General features: G+C 47.1%; 1 protein-coding gene and 1 long non-coding RNA gene across 2 annotated transcripts; both read right to left on the reverse strand.

Annotated features, from left to right (window-relative positions):
- Positions 1-236: 236 nt before the first annotated feature.
- LOC104390940 (chromosome unknown open reading frame, human C10orf12) lies at positions 237-4,841 on the reverse strand. The gene is given in 4 exon segments (XM_010000150.1): positions 237-901; positions 904-2,641; positions 2,864-3,358; positions 3,360-4,841. Coding segments are annotated over 4 exon segments (4,380 nt in total).
- A 13,966-nt stretch (positions 4,842-18,807) lies between these two features.
- LOC104390864 lies at positions 18,808-20,754 on the reverse strand. The gene is made up of 2 exons (XR_719867.1): positions 19,672-20,754; positions 18,808-19,560 (listed from the first exon to the last, which is right to left on the reverse strand). It is a non-coding gene; the product is annotated as an uncharacterized LOC104390864 (long non-coding RNA).
- Between the last annotated feature and the right edge of the window lie 297 nt (positions 20,755-21,051).

A 21,051-nucleotide genomic window follows, 5' to 3' on the forward strand; every position in this document is an offset into this window, starting at 1 on the left:
TTTTAAAAAAACAAAAACAAGGAACGTTCAAACTGCAGAAACTTCTGAACAGCAAAGCCAGACAGGCCGACCTCTTCTCTGTTCAAGACACATCTGCTGATGCCTAAAATCACGAGCGTTATCCTTTAACTGCGGATTTTTAAAGGCTTGCTACAGCTTATAAAAGCAGCTTTAGTTAATGCATGGTAAAGGGTTACTACTATACATCAGTTTTGTACATGGCTACTGGTTCTTCGCTATTTCAGGTCCAGTCGCGAGCGTTTGCTGTGTGAACAGTCCACTTTTGCCCTCAGTTTCCTCTTGCCCTGCCCACTGCTCTCCTGCATCTTCTTCATGGACCTTGTCAGGGTCTTCCCACTGCTGGGCTTCTTGTTGGCCATCTTCTGCGACCGTGTGGAGGACTCCCCCAGGGGCTTCTGCTTCAGGGACTTGGCGAGCTCCTCGTGGCCGGGGGGCAGGACAGCCCGTCTGCTCGTGTTCTCTTTGCCCTTCCGTATGGGGAGTCGCACCTTCTCCAGCTGCCTTTTTGTGACCCTCTTCTCTTTTAAAGATATTTTTCTAGCCAGCTTATTGCTCCTCTCCACAGCAGCCTGCTTTCGGGTGGCAGGAGCTTTCACACTGCCCTCCAAATGCTTTATTTTACTGGCCTTCTTGGCAGGCAGCTTGTCCTTGGTGGAGGAGCTGGACCGCTCCTGGGTGCTCCCACTCTCCCTCAGCGTCCTCTTCTTTCTGCTGAGCTGGAGGTCAGCTTTGGGTGAGTTGTCCTCCTGGGACCTGCTCTTGCTCTTCCGCCCCTTTCCCATCCCATCTACTGATGGAGATTTAGCAGGGAAGGCATCTGCTTTGATCTGCAAGGCCAACTTTGGAGACATCAATGCAGGGGCAGGTGGTCCCCCAGGCCATCACTCTTCTTCTCTGCCTTCACCACACGGTGCTGGGCTCGCAGCTTGCCCCGCAGGTTGGAGTACTTGCGCAGGATCCTGGTGCTGGCCTGTGTGGGCAAGCTGGGGGCAGGCTGAATGGTTTTGTCTTCTCTCAGGTCCTCGGTGTCAGAGTCAGTGGGAGATGTCTGGCTGGGAGTGGTGGCTTCTTCAGCCTCTGCTTTATCAGTGTTCTCCCGAATTTTGGCCCAAAGCTTTTGGTTCTTCAGGTTATTCCGAGCTGGGGTAGTGGCAGCGAACTTCTTGAGGTGTTTTTTCAAACGTTCGGCTTGCAGTGAGCTGGGGTAGAGACTGGAGGAAGAATATTTCTGCATGGGGAGTTTGATGGGGGGGATCTCCCCTGGGAGACGGGTGTTGAGTTTCTTCACGATCACTAGAGACCTGGTTTCAGTTGTCTCCAGAAACCACTGGCAGATGTCGGACAGCTTAAAGGCCTTCATAAAGAGCATCTGTACAGGAGAAAGCTTCTGCACTTCCAGCGAGCCTCTACTTTTCCGTGTTCTTTTCTTGCTTTTCCAAATCTCTTTCAGTTTGTCGGCTTTGTTCTTTACCTTGGGGGTTGGCTGCACCTCCTTCTCCAGCTGGATCCAGCCTTTCTGAACTTTCATGTACTGGGTGTTGAACTCAGCAATGAGCTCCTGATTCTCCTCTTCGGCACACCATTCCATAAACTTTGGTTTGCTGTCAGCCATGTCTAAGTCCTCCAATGCCAGGGAGTCGTCATTCCCTGAAATGCTTTCTTCCCTCAGTTTGGGTATCGCTTGCATAGACTCCTTCCCTGGCGTGCTCTTTTTTGCAGTGTCAACAGGTGCAGGTGCATGTCTTAAGTTATAAAATTGCAGGGCAACTTTTTTATGCTTGGCAGCCTTTGCTGGAAGATGCCTGCTTCCGCCTCTGCTGCTGGGACACAGAGGTGAATTGGCCACCAGTTCATAGCTCTCCAGCTTGCCCATGTCCATAGCACTGTCAGAGCTCTCCTTATCCTTTGTGCTGGCATCACCTAGTTTCATATCCACTTGCTTGGCATCATTTGCAGGCATGCTGGTCTCTGGAGGGAGGAGACTGCCTTTCTTCTCAGAATTGTCTTGGATGCCAATTTCCAGCATTTCACCTGGTTGACTTCGGCTGCTGTTAGTGGAGGGATCACCTTTAGAGGAATTTTCTCCCTCTGCTGCAGTCTCTTTTGCTAAGATACTTTTGTAGGCTTGTCTGGTAGTGACACCATTCTCCTCACCTGGCTGATGCTCAGCAATGCTCTCAGGATCCTGGCCAGTGTCCGGCCCCTCGCTGGTTTTGAGCAGCACATTGGGGAAGCAGTCATTTGGGAAGTGCACGGATGCTGCCTCGTCCAGGTGCACTTCTTCTCTCTTGAACCGTTTAGTGCCAGGGCTCTTGGAGAGTTTGATCTCAAGGCAAGGAAGCTGCACAGAGCTGGAAGAACCAGCATCCTCAGCACTGCTCTCAGCAGGTGACTGGGATTGCTGGCTTCGGAGACACCGGTCAGATGCCACAAGCACCCTCCTGCCTTTCTTCCGCTTCTTGTCTAGACTGTCCTTGGAAGAGTCTTTTGCTGCAGTGTCTGAGCTGTCAGGTTCAAGCTGCATTTCCCCTTCAATGGGCTCTTTTTCACCTGCTGGACTATTATTCTGCACTGTCTCCCCTTCTGAGATTTTGGGGAGCACTATGCTGGCCAGCACAGCCTCCTCCTCCAAGATTTTGGGAAGGGCTATGCTTGCAAGCACAGCCTCCTCGTTCAAGATTTTGGGAAGGGCTACACTGTCTGGCACAGCCTCCTCTTGCGAGATTTTGGGGAAGGTTATGCTGGCCAGCCCAGCCTCCTCTTCCAAGATCTTGGGAAGGGCTATGCTGGCCATCACAGTCTCCTCTTCTGAGATTTTGGGAAGGGCTATGCTGGCCATCACAGTCTCCTCTTGCTCAAGGGCACCGTCATTCACCATGCCCGATAATTCAGCTTCTGGTTCAGCATTGATGCTTTTGTTCACGTCCAGGCACTGCAAGGCAGAAGGGAGCTCTGGGGGGCTCTCTCCGTCCACAGTGGCATGGGGGATATCAGACGCCTGGTGGCCCAGGGAGTTTGGGGAAGACTCTGCTGGATGTACCCTGTGGGGCTCCAAACCTCCCGTGCCTGGAAGCTGGGCAGGATCCCCTGTACCATCATGGGCTAAGGGTGCTGTGTCCGCAGAGGCAGAGGGTTGCAAGGGGAACTTTAGCTCTGGGCTGGTTGGGATTTCAGGATCAGTTTGTGTGTCAGAGCCTGGGCAACCCTCCTCCCCACCATATGCCTCTGAGATGGGGAGGACAGCAAAATCACCAGCCTGCCCACTACTGCTGCCATCCCCAGAAGAGCCCAGGCTGCTGCCAGTCTCACAGGGGATAGCGCTGCCCGCTCCCTCCTTCGGCGGGGGGGGGGCGGGGGGGTGGCGAGCCAGCCAAGCTGTCCTCTTTCTGGGGGCTGGGTGGAGCAGAGAGGGAGAAGAAGGGCATGGGCATGGTGGCTTCCCTTGACCGCAGCGCCCGGGTGTTCCGGGGCGGCACCGAGCTTGTCTCAGCTCTCTCTTTTGTTTCTCGTTGGGCTGATGCACCTTTAGCTAGGAGCCTCAGGGAAACCCTCTTCTCGCCTTCCCGTCCTGCTCCCACAGACCCCCCCACCCAGGGCACCAGGGGTGGCTTAGTGCTTACAAGGGTCTCTGTTCGCAGGGCCGGGCTGCTCCCCCTCTCCTCCGCCTGGGAGCTCTTCACCAGCGTGCGGACGGTCGGGAGCTCGCAGCACTCCCCGTTGAAGTAGTACCCTCGCGTGCTCTTCCTCGCCGTCTTGCGGGACGACACCGACCGCTGGCTCTCAAAGTGGCACTCGGTGATGGGCTGGCTGATGTAGACCACGTCGCACTGGTTGTCATAGTCATTGATCCGCAGCCCTGACGCCTTCTTGCTCTTCCGCGTGGATCTGAGGGAGGCTGCCCTGGTGCGGGGGTGCCCGCCGGGGGTCCGGTGGGCGGCTGGCGCGGCGCCAGCTGGCAGCCACCCCTCTTTGGACTTGTCGAGAGGGGCCTTGTCGGCCGCCAGCAGGTGGCAGCCTGCCTTGCCCTTGGCCACAGCGTGCAGGTGGTTTTCTTGCTTTGGTCTCGAGTCTTGTTCTTTTGTGTCTAAGTCCTGGTGCAAAGATGCTTTTGAGCTGCACTGCAAAGTGTTCTCCTTGTCGGCTCTGCGAGGGGGGGTCATTGCAAAGCTGGGATCCCAGGACTCTTCTGGTAGAGCTCTGAAAGAACTCTTTTGGGACCCCGGACAGCCGTCTAAGCTGTCTTCACTGCCGTTCACATTTGCCACTTTGACTGAGATATAACCTTCCACAAGAGTCTTACCTGCTAGTTGCTCTTTATTGTCCTCACACTTTCTGGCACTGGCCTCTTGCTCGTGCCCAGCAGCTTGCTGCCCTTCCAGGCTCTTTGCGGCATGATGGAAATTCAAAGAGGAAGAGTTCAACGTGCTGAGGTATCCTTGGGTAGAGCTATCCTTTGGACTAGCAGAACGAAGCCTGGCAATGGGGAGCTCGGAGAAGTCCCTTCTCAAAGCAGGACTGGAGCTCTCTGCTCTTTCCAGAGACTTCAGCTCCACCAACTGCTTCGGGGTTTGTCCTGTAACATGCAGGGGGCCATCAGACCCCGACTGTCCCGGGTCCAAGGAAGAAGGGAGCTTTGATTCAGTACAAGTAGCACCCTTATCCTGATTTTCAGTGCTTCTCTGGCTACAACCAGAGCCACAAGTAGAGGCCTCCATGCTCTCGGATTCAGACAACTGCTGGCCTTCTGGTTGTACTTCAGTGTATATGTCGTTTAGCACACGAATGAATTGCTTCTGGTGATGTGTACACAGTCTGACCATAAATTTTTCCAGTGGAGACTTCGGCTGATTGTTAGAGTCTATTGCTATTGTCTCTGCTGCATCCTCACTAGAGAGACAAAGAGAGAAGCAATCAGTAACATGTTCCAGGGAATAAAAGTTTATGCTGCAAAACTGGAATAACCCTTCTCCTCCCACTCAGGCAAATCCCTTGCCTGACCTCCAGCTGAGACAAACTATTCTGTTGTCATGGGGCTGGCAAGCACCCCTCCAGTCTCCAGTGTGCACACTTACATATGCATTTTGCTGGCAGGACATGGACTGGCACTGTTGTTCATCTCCCACTGCCACAGGACCCAGAATTACTCTTCTGCCTAGGACATTCTGGTGTATAGGCACCATGTACCATGTTCAAAGCAAACCTACATTTGCCAGTGAGAATCAGATTTAGTATTTGCCTGGTGTAGAAGACCCAGCACTCTGGGGACTCACCAGGATGACTGCACACCTCTGCATGCTTAACCTGCACAGCCAGGCTGGGTGGGAGCAGAACAGCATCCCAGCTGGGCAGACAGATGCCAGAAATCTTGAATGGCTCTAGGGCTTCAAATTCTATTAATGTTTTGGTGGCAGAAGTGGATGAGTGTAAGGCAAGCTGAGCAGAACTGAGCCTCTTCTGTAATGGCTGCAGAAGTTTTGGTGAGCTCCCAGCCCATAGGACGTGCAGGCAGCAATGCACCCTTGCATGGTGCAGAGCCTTGCCATTTGCACTGACCTTTGATTTACTGACATCTAACAAAGTGGCTCTGCAGCTGACGGGCTGACTGTTAACATGCAGTGGTCACCTAGATAGGTGTGCTTCTACAGCACCGTTGGCTACAGGATCACTGCCTCCAGCTAGCTCTCAAACCAAGGTGATTAAAATTCACCTGCTTGGCAGAGGCAATTAATTAGGACTTACTGGTGGAAAAGTTAAGGGATAATTACCCAATATTCACATGACTTCATCAGGAGAGCCACACCAAGTGCTGTTACTGAGACCGTATCTGTTCCCAGTGGCAGCACAGGCAATGCCCACCCAGTCTCTGCCACACTGAGGGGGCTGTGAGCCTTGGCACCCACACTGCCTGGCACAGGATCTTTGCCAGCAACACCAGGCTGCTTTGCAGTAACAGTTGTACTTTGCACCTCTTGGCCTTGTACTGGAGGAGCTAAAGTAATTTCCATCCCCTACAGTCTTGCTCCCTCCTCCTCCAGCATCAGACACCAACCTCGCTGGCTTGGCTGGGTTGAGGGGGGCAATGCTTATTGCAGGGTTCAGGATAAGGAAAAGCAGCTTCATCTGCAGCATCTCCTCATGCTGCCAGAAGCAGGATTCAGCAGGCAGACAGGGAGGATGAGCCCCAGCTTGGAGGAGCCATCAGCAGGGAGGGAAAGGCAGGGACAGGAGCTGGCTCTGGGAAGACCTCACCTGCCTCTTCCTTACCGCTTGTGGCAGCTTTCTGTGAACTAACAAGTGTTGGGAAGGCACCTCCAGCAACCTGCTTCCCCAGGCTCATGGGCTCTGCTCCCAAACCTGTCAAAAGGCAGGGAAAGGTGCCCATGGGCTGCTTTGGGTTCCAGGCTGGGCAGGCAGCACCTGGATTCCTCTTCACCCACAAGTGCTAGGCTGTAGCCAAGCCTGTCCTGAGCTATCCAGCCCTTTGCTATCCAGTTTGCCCAATTTTTTAAGTGTAACAAGGCTTTGCCTCTGAAACACAGCCACTCGGTCTCCTTAAAGACTTCTTGGACAAGATTTTCCCAAAAGCACCCAGAGAGGCTGAGTGAGCTCAGCTCACTGAATGTGCTCCAGCACCTCCCGAACACACTCTCAGGATTAGTGATAAACAATGTGCCTCGAGACTGCTTTACTACACCCGGGCAGGAAAAACACCCTCCAGCAACCGTCTCAACTGGTTCTACCTGGCGCTGCAATGACTTTCAATTTGCAATGCCTGGGATTAAAGAAAAATGTTCAGGTACAACCTGGCCCCTTTCCAGAGCCCTATATGGGAAGGGTTATGTGATCCAGAATCTCTTACACAGCCCAGCTCCTCCCCTTGCCCTTCTGAGTAACAAAGGGGATAAAAAATCTTTCACCCCCACCCCTGCAAGAGAAAGGCTTGGAGAAGGGGGCTTTGTGAAGAGGCAGAGCTCAGCACAACTGCTTTTTCCACCTTTGCAAAGAGGGTGGTTGCTTTCCTCTTACCTGCCCGCAAGCCCAGCTCCTAAGAGTAGCAGCCATCTTCCCCAACGAGCCTGAATTTATAACAGTGGCAGCAGAGGTGTGGCCCTGTCCTGGCCCACCCCAATGCCACGCTCCCCCAGCAGCCTCGGGAAGCCTTTAAAGTGGCAAAACAGCCAATCCTTGCCTTGCCAGAGCACCTCTGGGTGCTACACACTAAAAACAGCTGTGAAGGAACAGCCCATGGCATAGGTGAAGTGGTTGCCTGGATGGTGGTGAGGAGGGAAGGACAAGCTCCAGGCTGGGTGAAAAGAGGATACTGCAGGTCTGCATATGGAGTCCCTGGTTTGGGAGAAGGGAGCAGAGTGGATGGGTAGGGTCCTTCCTCACTGTGCAGTCACTCAGCACGATGCCAAATGCAGTCACAGGTCCCACCTGCTTTGTATGGGTGTGGGGGGTTGGAAAAGACCCACACCCTCCTCATATGGCAGAGGGGACCTGAGCTCCCCCATCCTAAAGGCTCCAGGCGGCACTTGTGTCTTGCCTTCACCTAGATTCTTCCTTTGAAATGTGCCTGGGGCCATGGTGCTCATTTTCACCCTATTTGTCCCACTCTACTCAAAGGAGTCAATCTGAGATTCAATAAGCTTGCCAAGCTGTAAATTTAAAAAGACAGAGATAAACCTTTTTTCCTACTTGATAACAGAAATAAATCCATTCAGCCTCACTGCTCTTGTTCCTTAGGACACCCATCTCACACTCAGCAACACAGTTCACCTGCTTCTGCAAGAGCAATGTGTTGAGCGTCCTCTGCTCTCAAATCACTTTGGCTCAAAGGTGGGCAGCAACTTCCCACCTTGAGCTCATCTGCTCCTTCCCCAGCCCACCCCTGTTGTGTGCTGCAGGCAGCATCTCTTCCCTGTTTCAGAGGATTTCGTGGAGGCAGAGCCCTTCCCACCATCTGCATGTAGGCTCAAAGTACAGCTAGATCCCACCTCAGTCCTTCCTCTCCCCATATCCCATAAATGTTGAGCCACAGCCTGTGCCTCTCCATCCCCAGATCTCCCAAACACAGCTCTGTGCTCTCCAGGACCTGCTGATCTGCCCAGCCTGTCTCACACTCCTGTCTGTTCTGGCTATTACTACTGAATAAAACATGCCCAGGGCTATCCTCTGCCAATGAATCCAGGATGGGCTGCATCCTCACCCTTTAAGGCAGTCTCAGAGAAGAATTTGTTTCAGGTTCAGGTATAATAGAAGAGGTTATTTCAAGTGTCCCATGGCTTCAGGCAGGATTGCTTAGGACAGTGTAAACTGTTGAAGAGAAACTATTTCTTTCTGTGGCTTATCAGAGGAGAGGTGAGCTGATTGCAGAGCCAAATTGCCTTCCCAGAGGAAGATGCTGGGTACTAGTAGGTTCCTCAGCTTGGCTTGCAAGGGCACAGTGGGAGCTGAAGACCAAGTGACAAATGCAGAGGATGGGAATTGGGAACATGGTTTTTAAAAGGAGGAAAAATTGTTCTCGGGAGGCAGTCACCCCTGTCTCTGAAGAGGGTGCCCTTCATGAGGCACAGGTCAGTCCAGCAGAAGCTGCTGGGCTCAGCAGACACGTTAGGGAGCCCAGAGCTGCCCACACTGCTGCAGCATTTTCCTTGGCACCTTTGTTTACCCCTTCCCACAGGGCTTGGTCTGATGCTCTCCTAGCTTTGGGTGTGCATGAGGAATGTATCAACCCCGTCAATGGCTGAAGAAGCCACAAGCCTACTGCATCTTTGTGACCAGGGTGAAGCAACTTACTGAGGACCTTCTATGCCTGTAGCCAAGCTGCAAGGGGTGTCACAAACCCCTGTGGGGTATCCAGAAGGATTCCCTACGATGGGAGAGACACCCCATCTGCCAGCGAGCTTTCCTGAAGAGCCTGGGAGATGGGAGGTCTGCCCCTTCTGGCCACCAGCCTTGAAAGCTGCCTACACAAGACTGGGGCTGTCGGGAATTCCTCTGCTCCCACAGCACAACCAGCCCTGCTGCACGTGTCACCCCACACCAGCAGAAGGCACACCAGTGTCCCAGGAAAATCTTACCACCTGAGCCCCTCTCTACCCCCTGGCCCTTTCAGGTTTCCCAGGGCAGCCTTGCTCCCTCCTCCTTCCCTATCTGCCGCAGAAGGTGTCAGAGGCATCAAGGGGCAGGAGCTGTCAGAGACACAAGCGGAGCTGTTGCTATGCAACGCCGGTGGTGCAGCAATTAACGCTGGGGAAAACGTGCTGTGCTCTAAAGCTATTTGCATAGCTGTGTGCTGCAATACATTTGTTTGCATTGTGCCTCGACTGTTTCGTGGAGTTTGAAATCAACCCTCCCCCAGTTCTTGCTGGGGGGATCCTGGGGCTTCCAACAAAGGCCAGGAGGTTGGGGGATGATGGGGCTGGGGAAAGGCAGGAGTCTGTTTGTCCATAACACCTATAGACTGCACAGGTATAGGATTTTCAGCATGGAGAGGAAAGGCCACATTGTCTGGATTTCATTCTGTGCAGCCCAAGGTGCTTTGCCCTGCTTGCCGAGCTACCTCCTGCTGTGCCCCTAACCTGCTGGTGAGGTTGCCACATCTGCCTTTTTCTGGGTGCACCAGGGTGATGCTGAGCTTGTTCTGCCTGTGAATGCCAGAAACAGAACTTTAGAGGCAGTTCAGTCTGCCTGTGGTTCAAGAGTCTATTTTGGAGGGGAGGGAAGGGGGAGAAGAAAGAGAAAGAAATCAACTGTTTCATACCAACCTACCTGTGACGCCGGTCTCCAAAAACCTGCTGATTGCCAACTGCAATCTTCTTGTTTGCCCACCCTAAGTTTCTCACTATTGAACATGAAGCCTGTGCCCTTTTTAGGTTTCTTTTTTTAGCCCTTGAACATTGGTTTAATTGATTATAAGTTTACAGATATGTTTTGTACCTCAGAGGCACAAGAAGCAGCAGCAGAACAAAAGTTCAAGGCTAAGTGTTTCTGTTCCTTTCAGACCACTCTAAGCACCAGGATTATAGTTCTGTAAAAGAAACAAAACATAGCTATAAACTTATAAAATCCAATTTAGTATTTTTATGGGGGTGACCTCTCCCCTTCCTCTCCTGCTGCCACACAGCTGACTGCACACGAGCCAGCAGAGCGCTGCCTCACACCACCCAAAACCAGAGGTACCACTGGAGTACACCACCAAGATGAAGGGTGCCCTGGAAACCTGGCTAAAAGCAGAGCTTTGACAAAGGTTGATGACTAAGAGGAAAGCCTAGCTTGTGAGCAATGCTCTCCATCAGCTGAACTCAAAGCACTGACCACTTTGACCGCAAGGTCAGAGGCAGCGTGTCTTGCTCCCCTCAGGGGCAGTTCCAGCCTTGCTAGTGTCAGCCACTTCCTCTATTTTTCAGGGCAAGTAGAAATGCATTTTTGAGGGATTGCAAAGGTGGAGCAGCCTCTTAAAAGGACCAAGACAGGAGGTGGCATCACATTTTTCAGCAGCATGCCACAACAATGCCAGTGTCACTGCAGAGGACACGGAGCCACGGCTATGGACAGCGCTCTGTCTGAAATTATTACCCCAGGGCAACAAAAGGTAACCCATGCTGCATCTTTCCTACTTCATTTGACATGCAGTACCATATTCAAACTTATCTTCACTCATAGCTGCAGCAAAGACCTCAAGCTTTCAGAGGTAGAGGTGAGGGGACACATTTCTTTCTCCTGGCACGGCTCTAGGATGCAGCAGTCCCTTGCAGGCGATGGGCAAAACAGCCACATAAGCCAAGGAAGCCAGATTTTCTGGAGCTCATCTATAAAAGCCCCAATTAAAGGCTGACACTGGATGTACCAGTTTAAATGCCTGCATTTCAATCCTCAGAAATATGCCTGGCACCTAACACTCCCCACACAGATGAATGAGTCCCTTCACACCTCTGTGGGTGCTACAGTAATTCTCTCTCTCTGCACCGAAAAAAAATAGAAAAGCAGCATGGAAAGAGCTGAGGCTCCACATAAATGCTAGCAAGGAGAAAAAGCATTTTTCTTCTCTAAATTAAAAGCCAAAGTTGTGCAATGCACAGCCAAAATAACTATGGAAATATTGCTGTGGCGTTCTCAAGGCCCCATAATTTACGCCGTCCCACGTGTGGGGATGGATTGAGCTTGCATTTCAACTGAAAAGCAGGAAGAAACAAGTTACGGATGGGGTTTGTTTGGTTGGGGCTTTTGTCAGTTGCATGTATTTGTCAAGTTGTCCAGGTTCAACAATAAGCCGATTGACTGCATAAACAACAGACATCCATTACCAATTCAGACTTTTAACCCTTCAGAGTAGTGTCTTATATTTGTTTAATAATTTTTAAAGTAGTTAAACATTAAAAATCACCTTCTCCCCACCTGTAGCCAAATAAAAATTAAAACAAAGTCGGTTTTACATTAAAAAAAAAACAGCAACCTCAAATAAGTTTATCTTTTTTATATTCCTGTCATAGCTTCCTCCACTCCCACCTTCCCCAAGTAACTAACCCAGCTGTATTCTATCGTAGTTTATCACCACTTGTGATACTTCTAATACAATATTTAATGACTAATTAAAAAACTTACCACTGAGCTATTGCTTTAAAACCAAGGGAAATTTATCATCTTGGAAACACTATTCTACATACTAGCTTTCAAAGCCTTTCTAGAATTGTCCTTGCTAATTTTTCTAATTATCAAGGACATCTGGGATCTTCAGTTTAAGAGGTAAAAAAATAATAAAAAGTATATATATTACCATGAATGTTTCTGAGGCAGTACTCAGCATCTTCCCTGAGCTAGGTGCTTCAAAATAATAAATAGCATCAGAAGACCAGAATAGACAGAAAAACAGCACTCAAAGACAGATAACAAAAGCATGCAGAGCAGAAAAAAAAAAAAAAAAAAAAAGTTCTTACAAGCCTTCTCACAGTTTTGCACATTTTTAAAAAAGCAGCACACAGTTAAGGCAAGGGAAAAGCACAGAGCCCAGCCCTATGGAGGAGGGAGGACTGCCCTGAGTAACTTGAACAAACCTGGGTGTGAGCTAGGAATACACACTGGCTCCTGCCCCAGGGTAAAGGAGGTCCGTGGCCTCTTCCCTGCTCCTGGGCCCACCAGTGCTGGATCCCTGTCCATCCTGCAGTAAATGGGGACAAAGCTCTCCCTACCCAGCCCTTGGGCATGCACACATAGGTCAGCTGGAGTGAAAGATGTTCAACCACAGGTGAACTCCCCACCAGAATAAAGTAAATTACCTGCCTCTGCAGTAAATTAAGGCTTGTGAGCTGTGACAAATCCCACCTTCCCTTCTTACACTGCACCTGTACTGGGGAGCTTGACCTCTGGGGTGGAAGAAAACCCAATTGCACTGGGTGCCCTCTCTGCAGACAGTGCTGGTCCCAGCTCCAGCAGGCATGTCACTACACACAGCCACTGTCTATTACTTCTAGAAGTCTTCAAGGATTTTAAACTCTGCAAATATCCAGGATATAATTTATTTTTTTTTCAACATGGGTACGAAACAGAAAATGCAGCAGCTAGGTAGAGTGCTTGTTAGAGCTAAAAACCCTCAGCACAACCCAGTCACCAAAGCTTGGGAGGGGCCAGTGAAAGACATGTGGAGAGCAAAGGGTACCTTGGGTGTAATTAACAGACACTGGGGGATACGACCCCATTTCAGATAACCTGGAAATTCAGATAATTGGGCTTCAGATAATCAAGGACATGCTGTTAACAGGAACAGTACCACAACTCCTAACGGCAGCATTCCTCACATGCTGACACTACACCTCCTTGCACGAAAATGCCAAGTGAAATATGAACTAAGGGTTTGATATGTGTCCATATTCTCTGTCAACTGCCAGGCTGAGCAGCAAACCCTGCTCCTGATGCACCACTTTGGCTGCCTGCTTGGGAAATAGGTTAAGGCAGAGAAGTGGATTGCAGCCCCGGATGCCTGGGGACGAGGCAGTCTCAGAGCTGAGGGGCTAGGTAAGCTCTATTTTGAAAGTGGGTTAATTTAACTGCCACTCAAGTACCAGTAAATTATGTAGGTTAATTTTATAGTCAGATAACTATTAAGAAACAAAAACATAAGGCAGGAAATGTCTCTATGCATTCCAGTGGAAAGAGGTTTCCTCTGCACTAATGCACAACCCTCCCCTTCAGCTCAAACCTCTCATCCTTCCATTTCTGCACATCCCTCACATCATCCTTTTTTAACCCTTGTCATTGTACACTATTGTCCTTCCTCCCCCTCTTAAGAAAGTCCATTCTCCTCTCAACAATTCACCTTGGTATCTTCGCCCACAATTATTATTCTTCTTCATTTACATCATCACACATCTCAATGCTACATGCAAACCTACTCTGACCAATTGTCCAATAAAAATGGTTCCATCATCCCCTCATATCCGATACTTCTCCTGCTGCATGGCAAAGTGAGGCAGGGAATTCCATCTTGCTTAGCACGTAACATGCCACCACCACTAACAGACCCAGTTTTCTTTAGGGTTATTTACCATATTTAAAACATCCTCAATTCTGGCAGTTTACCCCTCATAATTGGACACTACAGTTAAAATGTACTTTATATCTGTGCAATTTTCCTTCTCACAGCTTAATGGTAGGTATTGTTTGTGTCTTTATACTGGGGACAAAACCCACCAATTGCTGGTTTGCCATTAAAAGAATAATCACAGGGGAAAAAATTATCAACAACAGTTTATGCCTGCAAAGGAACAGATCCCTCAGAAAAAAAAAACAACAAACAAACAACAAACTCAAAAGTGACTCATCACTCCTCATGCACAGCAGGAAGGAGCAAGCACCACAGCTGGGCAGATCCCCACAGATTGCCTCCCTCTGACTTCCGCAACCTCCCTGGTCCTGCTTCTCCCACCAGCAGGAAAATGAATCCCTAACCTTCGAAGAGGAAACTAAAGCAATGATGGCCCATTAGCACAGGCTGCCCATCAAGCACTCATGGATCTTCTCTACCACAGATGTTTTTTATCCTATTAACACTAAGTGCACTAGGCCAACCCTGAAAGCTCAGAGGAATGAACTCACGCTCACTCACACGGTGGTAAGGAGACCACAGCACTAATGGGATGTTGGCAGTTTTATTACGCTTTATATGGCCAGAAGAATACAGACTGGGACCAGCCCCAAGAACTGCAGCAAAACCCCCTCTGAAACCCCCACTCCTCACAGCAACTCGCACATTCAGGTGGCAAAGCCAAGAGCCCAAACCACATACACCGTGAGGATTTCTGACCCCTAAAAGTCTGAGTGCCAGATTCCCTGTTGCCCTTTGGAGGCCTCGCTATTCCTACAATCTCACGAGGAAAGTACTTTTTTTTTTTTTCTTTTTTCTCAGGAGCTAAAAAGAACATGAAACAGCCAAATTTCAAACCTCCTCAACCTGTTCTTTGCCAGTACTAAGCTACTACATTTGTCACTTTGGGCTAGGTTACACTGACTTTACTACTTAGTAGTAAAAGTAGCTTTACTACTAAATATTATTCCTCATTTAATAATAAGCTCATTAATGGAGACACAAGGCATATTTATTTTAAATCCAGAGATATTGCTTTTATCAATTAGCAATCCAGCCTACAAACAAAAGTAGAGGCACTAGCATAGGATTTAAACAGGAATAGGCAAGAAGGCTAGAATTCAGGAGCAGTCAAGCAGTCATCCTTACCGTGCCTATTAGTATAAAGGCAACACAGGTCCTGAAACTGGAGGAAAAATGTACTTTTCTTTAGGTATCAGCTCACTGACTTACAGCTAGGCAAACTTCTAGAGTCAGTGAGGTAAGGTAGCTGCCACCATGGTCCAACAAGAACTTTGTTATTAGTGAACACACTTCAGGTACAGAGCAAGCTGGTTGAGTGTTTGCATCTCAGACTATTTGATAGTTAGAAATCAGAGCAAAAATTGTATTTCCATAAAAGCACAGTATATTTTAACGAAAGCTTCTTAGGCAAAACCAAAACCCTACAGCATTTTCTTTCTTTTTTTTTTTTTTTTTTACAGTATTCTTTAAAAGTCAAATAGTGTATTTTAAATCATTGCTACACCTCATACAATACTACTTGCTTTAAAGACCTGAAAGAAATCCAAATAAGATACAACATGAGCACAGCACACCTGAGAACATGAAAAAATATACCACCACCTTCACCTAAAATGAGAACATGTTGGAAACTACTGGAGTCTCCAAGCAAGCACCTCAGGCTTGGATTACAATCAAGGGCCCCAGCAGACCTATCAGTTGTATGAAAACCACTTCACATGGGTGGGAAAGCAGTTCAGCTTCTCCAGGTGTCAGCTCTATCCCTGCAGAGCAACTTTCAACAATTGGTGTCAAAGCCTTCCTCTTAAAGCTCAGGGAGAAGAAAAGCACAGTCAAAGGCTCAGCTTCAAGAAAGGAAACCTTAAAAACCCCTTTCAAAGTTAGGAATGTCATTCCAAAACAAGTTAAGCAAGCCCTATGCTTTATTAGCTGGGCGGGAGGGACTGGGGACACATGATGGGATCTTGGTGCACGTCAGCAAAAATAACCCCCACGCCTTAGCAGGTGTAACAAAACTGCCTATTTAACACTCAAATTCTTACAGTTTCCTGATAACCTTGTACAGACAAACCACTCTTCCTTTTGGCACAAGGCTGGAAGCAGGAGTCCAGCAAATTTAGGCACACAAGCTGTGACTGAGCAAGCCCAGGGAACAGCAGCAAGGGACACAAGGCAGGAGCCACAGCACAGGCTGGGAGACACGCGTGGCTGATCCAGGGCAGCCTTGCACCGGCCACAGCCGCTGCCCAAGGTCGCAGCCCAACACCCTGGTGGGTCCCCTGGGGAGATACAGCTGTATTTTTCATACAGGCAACCCTTGCATTTTCAGGCAGCAGTGCTTAAAGTTCTACACTCTGAAATATACCTCAAGCACTCAACGTTTTAGCCGACCTTTTAAATAATTCCCAGAGATTTGAGCTGTATCCATCTCCTACAAAAATCTGCCTTATAGTCAAGTGTGTACTCAGCAGAGCTCCTGCAGAGCTGCGTGACACCTGCGGAGGAGGAGGTAAGAGAAGACTTCAGAATTTTCTTTTTAAACACAGCCTGTAAATTCCAATACTTTAAAAGTGGCCTGTAAAAACAAGAAGCGATTGTTTTGTGCTGCCTCTTCATGACACTAAAGGAGAGCTTTTAAAGGTCGTGCTGTCCAGGATTTCTGGGGAGGCGGGCAAGACGGAACTTAAATAATTCACAATTCACAACCGTGAAGTAATTCAGATTTCTTCTCAATTTCCTACTTGACAATTGAGAACATCTTGGATTTTAAGTCATGGAGGCTGCATCAAAGGTACCAGCATCAGGGTAAAGAGTACTCCCACAAACAGTGTTCCTAGGGATCCTTCCAGCAGTGTAACATCTATTAAAGTGTCTTGAGAGTAACTATATTAAAAATATCAACTTTCACTTTTATCTCTTTGCCACCTTCGTTGTATCAAACTCCATATTCCTGGATTTGCCCCTAACACTTAAGTTTCGTTTTTGAAATTGCTTTTGGTCTGTACCTCTGTGCATGAATCACATTTCTAAAAAGGTCCAATAACTGGCTACTCACTACTGGTTAAAATCACAGTTCAGCCAGTACCCATTGCTGGGCATCTGCCAGAGCACATGCAGCAGCAGTTTGCAGATCCTTCAGGTCTAATATTAATCCCAAGACTTGAAGGTAGTGACATGAAGATTTCTGCCCTTCCCTTCACAGATACACACATTTCCACAAGAGAGCAATCAGCAGAGCCTCCCATTTCACATCTGCTGGAGTATCCAGACTGTAGAAAGTGACCCAGGTGTACGCAGGGCACAGTCCACTGCTATTCCATGAAGGATCCATTACTTCAGAAGGTGTGACCAGATATGCTCCTACAGATTCAGAAGAGGCACCTTCCTCTTCCAATAACAAATAGAGCAGTTCAAAACCCACTTTGAGTCAAAACAAACTGAGGCAATTAGCAGAAAACTTCTTAAGATGCCTAAAAGGGTAATTAGGTTTATTTTCTGCTTCTGCAATAGCAACAATAGTTGCTTCTTTCTGAGTCTGGGCGCAACATCCTGTGCACCCTCATCAGGATACATATTACAAAAAACAGCTTAAGAGAATGAGACTGTGTTTCTTTAAGTCTGAACAACTTCAGCTTAACAGTGAGAGACAACCAGCAAGTCCAACAGGAAAGTCAAAAAAGCTTGGTGATTCTCATAATCACAGGACTAGAAGTGTCAATTAAAAATGTTCTGGGAAAAGCTTGCAGGGTGTAATACATCCTAAAGAATAGCAGATGGGAACATGGTTTGTCACTCTCAAAGGCTATTTTCATAGATTTGACAGATGTATTCAGACATAAAGAAAAAAAAATCTAAATGCTAGTTTACAGCACAAGGCTCTCAAACTATTTACACATAATTCCTGAGTAAGTGCAAGATGTAGTCTCTAGTCAAACCAACTTTTTTATTTAAAAGAGATTTACCCGGTTAAGCTAAACCAATTACAACACCTAATTACCTCACCACTTCACTTTAATACCAGTTTTAGTATTCAGGGAACTCGATAGTTTGTAAGGTAACAGCTATTTTAGGATCTTTAAAAAAAATAAAAAATTAAAAAGGCACTGTTAGCAAATGAGAACCCTAAATTACCTACTTTTTAAAACACAAGCTGAGAAAATAATTTCTCAAGAGGGAAGAAAAAAAACCCGGGCTAAACATTGTGCAGCACTATAAATCTTCCTAAAGCTAGGAAATCCCTACGCATCACTCCCCAAATCATCCTAGGACTGAACAGGAAGGCTGGCAGAGATGCCTGAACTCACATGGGTTCCATTATACACCACTTACTTACTGTAACCTACTTTTTAGTATTCAGCATTTCGGTATCAATAATGCATAGCATCAGAAGTAGTTCAACCCAAAGCACAGTTGCGAGAAAGTAAACGTGGGTCTCAAACCAGGGCCAGCTGAAGCGCGGTCGCTGTGTTGCCGTGTAGGGCAGCAGGACTGAGTTGCTGGAGTTTTCCATAAGTTAATCAGAAGCTGAGGACCTGCTCCCTCTGCAGAAGGAAAGCTGGCGGCCACAGAATAAAAGCAACACCAAGTGCCTACTGGTGCAAGCAAGCAGCTAAGCAACCCCCCAGGCCAGGCCCGTCTCCTCTGGTGGAGGTGCCAGGTGCTCGGGGTGGCACCCACCCTGGCACACGGGAGCCAAGCCCAGCCAGAGTGAGGGCCAGGGTCCCCACTGGGATTTTATGACCCCTGTTCCTACCTTGACTCATTACTGAGTACTCAATGAACAAGCCTACATCACTTCCTCCCCACCCCCACCCCGAGAGACTGTTCTTCACCGGATAAATTATTTACCATGAAAGAAATTAAGGTGGCCAGCAGGGAAGTGCAAATTAAGAGTACGGGAGTTCACGAGACCGGGCTGCTATGAGACAGCGTTTCAGCTTTCACATGTATTCCCTGCCCAGCTGCTAAAGCTGCTTTATCGCCAATCCTATTTAAGACAAGAAACAAATGGAGTATGGAGGCTCCAACGCTTGATCCTTCAGCCAGAATTTGCTTTACCTTCTATTTTTACTTCCTCACTTGCTTCTCTCGATTGGTGGTAATTTGCATTTCATAATATTAGGTGATTAGTGCAGGCATTTAGAAAGCACACTAGAAACAACAGAATTGGAACCCCTTCAAGTTTTTCACAACAAAATTTATTAGAAGAATAGTGGTTTTGAAAAGTCTAGCATCCAGTGAAAACTACCATACACAACGTTACAGCTGGGAATGTGTTTCCAAAATGACATGGTCAAATAATACAATGGAGCCATTAAATCTTACACATGCACAACAAGAGAATTAGCGCTTTGACATACAATGCAAAAAATAAATGGACCACATGAAATAAAAATTTAAAAGTACTTATCACATACATTAAGACACAGCTTATTTAGTCCAGTCAAAAAATCAGAACTGCATTAAAAAAATTAATGTAGTGCAATCAAACCAAAAACCTTAATTTGTGATCATAAGTGCTCTACTACATAAAACATTGATCATAGCAAGGAACAAAAATTCAAATCACACAGTACAAAAAAATCTGTAAATAAATATAAACTACAGTACAAGAGAAATATTAAATTATACAATTCCGTCAAACTGTAAACAGTATATTGAAATGAGGTCCATAAGAGTAAAGGGGGGGGTTCCTGTTTTTTTTTTTTTTTCCCATGACACTTGAACTTCTAGAGGTCAGAGAGAAATGCCATTTTCCATACTCTTCAAAGACTATGGGTTACATAAATAGAAAGAGAAGACTTTTTAGATGTAAAGTGTCAAATAATAAAGCAGAGGTGTTGCTGACTTGCAACTGCCAACAGATCACTGCGAGAGCAGAGCAGCAGATTTTACTTTAAGGTTCCGCCTCCCTGCGAGCGCGGCACGGGGGCCTGTCACTACAGATGTTAAGTGCCAACACGTTCTGAATCAGTGCTCAGCATCAGAGAGGAGGCACCTGCTGAGGGTCTGGTCCTGCCAATTAGGTGGAAGCGATTATGCACACCGTTACCGACTTGGACCTCTGCTGATTATCTGACAGGTTTACACGCTTGTCATACAAACACCAACTTTGGCAGAACAATTACTAATAAACTCAAAGCACTCCCGGCCCATTGGTTTCCATCACAGTGGCCAGTGCACAGAATTCTCTAAGGACATTGCATAACTAGAGTGTAGAGGTCAGACAGCCAAGGACCCGTGCTTGAGGTTAGAAGTAGTTATGGTGAGAGAGAAGCAAGAGCCACGTTAAGAAGCTGCCTCTGCAGTTCGCAGAGGCAGTTGGGAATGTATTTTGTTTTTAGCTGCGCTGGCTAGTAGTGGCATTTTAAAATATATAAGTTTAAGATAACATATATACTATATATGTATATAATATAATACATATTATATAATATACATAGGAATTTCTTACAATACATACCAGGAACCCCCACACGATCTGCTCAGTAGTAATAACTGAATATACAGAATGCCACTATAAGTGTCTGAGGCACTGTGTGCTGGAGAGTAAATATGCAGCTTTAAAATCCGTTTGGCTGAGTTATACCTGGATACCTGAACTGAGTTTTAAGTTGACATTCATCGAGGATGTGCTATCAGCACGTCAAAAGAAAAGCAAAACAAAATACAAGTCACTGCTAGGTTTAAGAAGAGAGTACAAGTACCTGAATTGAGTGAGGATAGTGTGTAAACTGTCCCTGAGGGTTTTTAAACAGTGTGTGTACAAGTTGGATTCCTAAGAACATTAGTTCAAACTTATATTGCGGACTGATAAAATACCAATGTCTGACAATTTAACAAGTGGAGGTTAGAAAGAGTTATGAGCAAACACTCAAAACATATTTTATACATTTTAAAGCAGCAGTAAGCTGCTGTAAGCATACATCCCATCAGTACAAGCAACACATGGGACTCAGATAAAGGTTTCTATTTGCAAAAAGCCCATCATATATCGATAAGTAAAGAATATTCACCTGCTAAATTAGAATGCACCTAGTTACAGACTAGCAATTCAAGATTAATTTTTTAATCAAGTACTTTGCTATACTTTGCTATTACATACTAAAATTCCTTAAGCTCACTAATGCTGGTATTCTAATCTATTTTTTTTAAATGTTCCCCCTTCATTTAAGAAATATACCATTCCACAACTTAAACATTAAGATCCATTTTCAGTCCTCAGATGTAAAAAGCATGTCAATGAGTTTATATTAAAAATTTACATGGTAAAAAGGCTTGAATTTCAGCCAGATATTTTAAATACTACTCATTCCCTGAAGGCATAAGGGAGAAAGAATCCCATTTTTCTTGTGATATAGTTTTCAAACTGAGTATTAAACAATGGTCAAAAATGATTTTTCAGTTTGGGAAACTTCCCTTTC

Source organism: Chaetura pelagica, unplaced genomic scaffold, assembly GCF_000747805.2.
Source record: "Chaetura pelagica isolate M959 unplaced genomic scaffold, ChaPel_1.0 scaffold436, whole genome shotgun sequence".
Classification (NCBI taxonomy): domain Eukaryota; kingdom Metazoa; phylum Chordata; class Aves; order Apodiformes; family Apodidae; genus Chaetura; species Chaetura pelagica.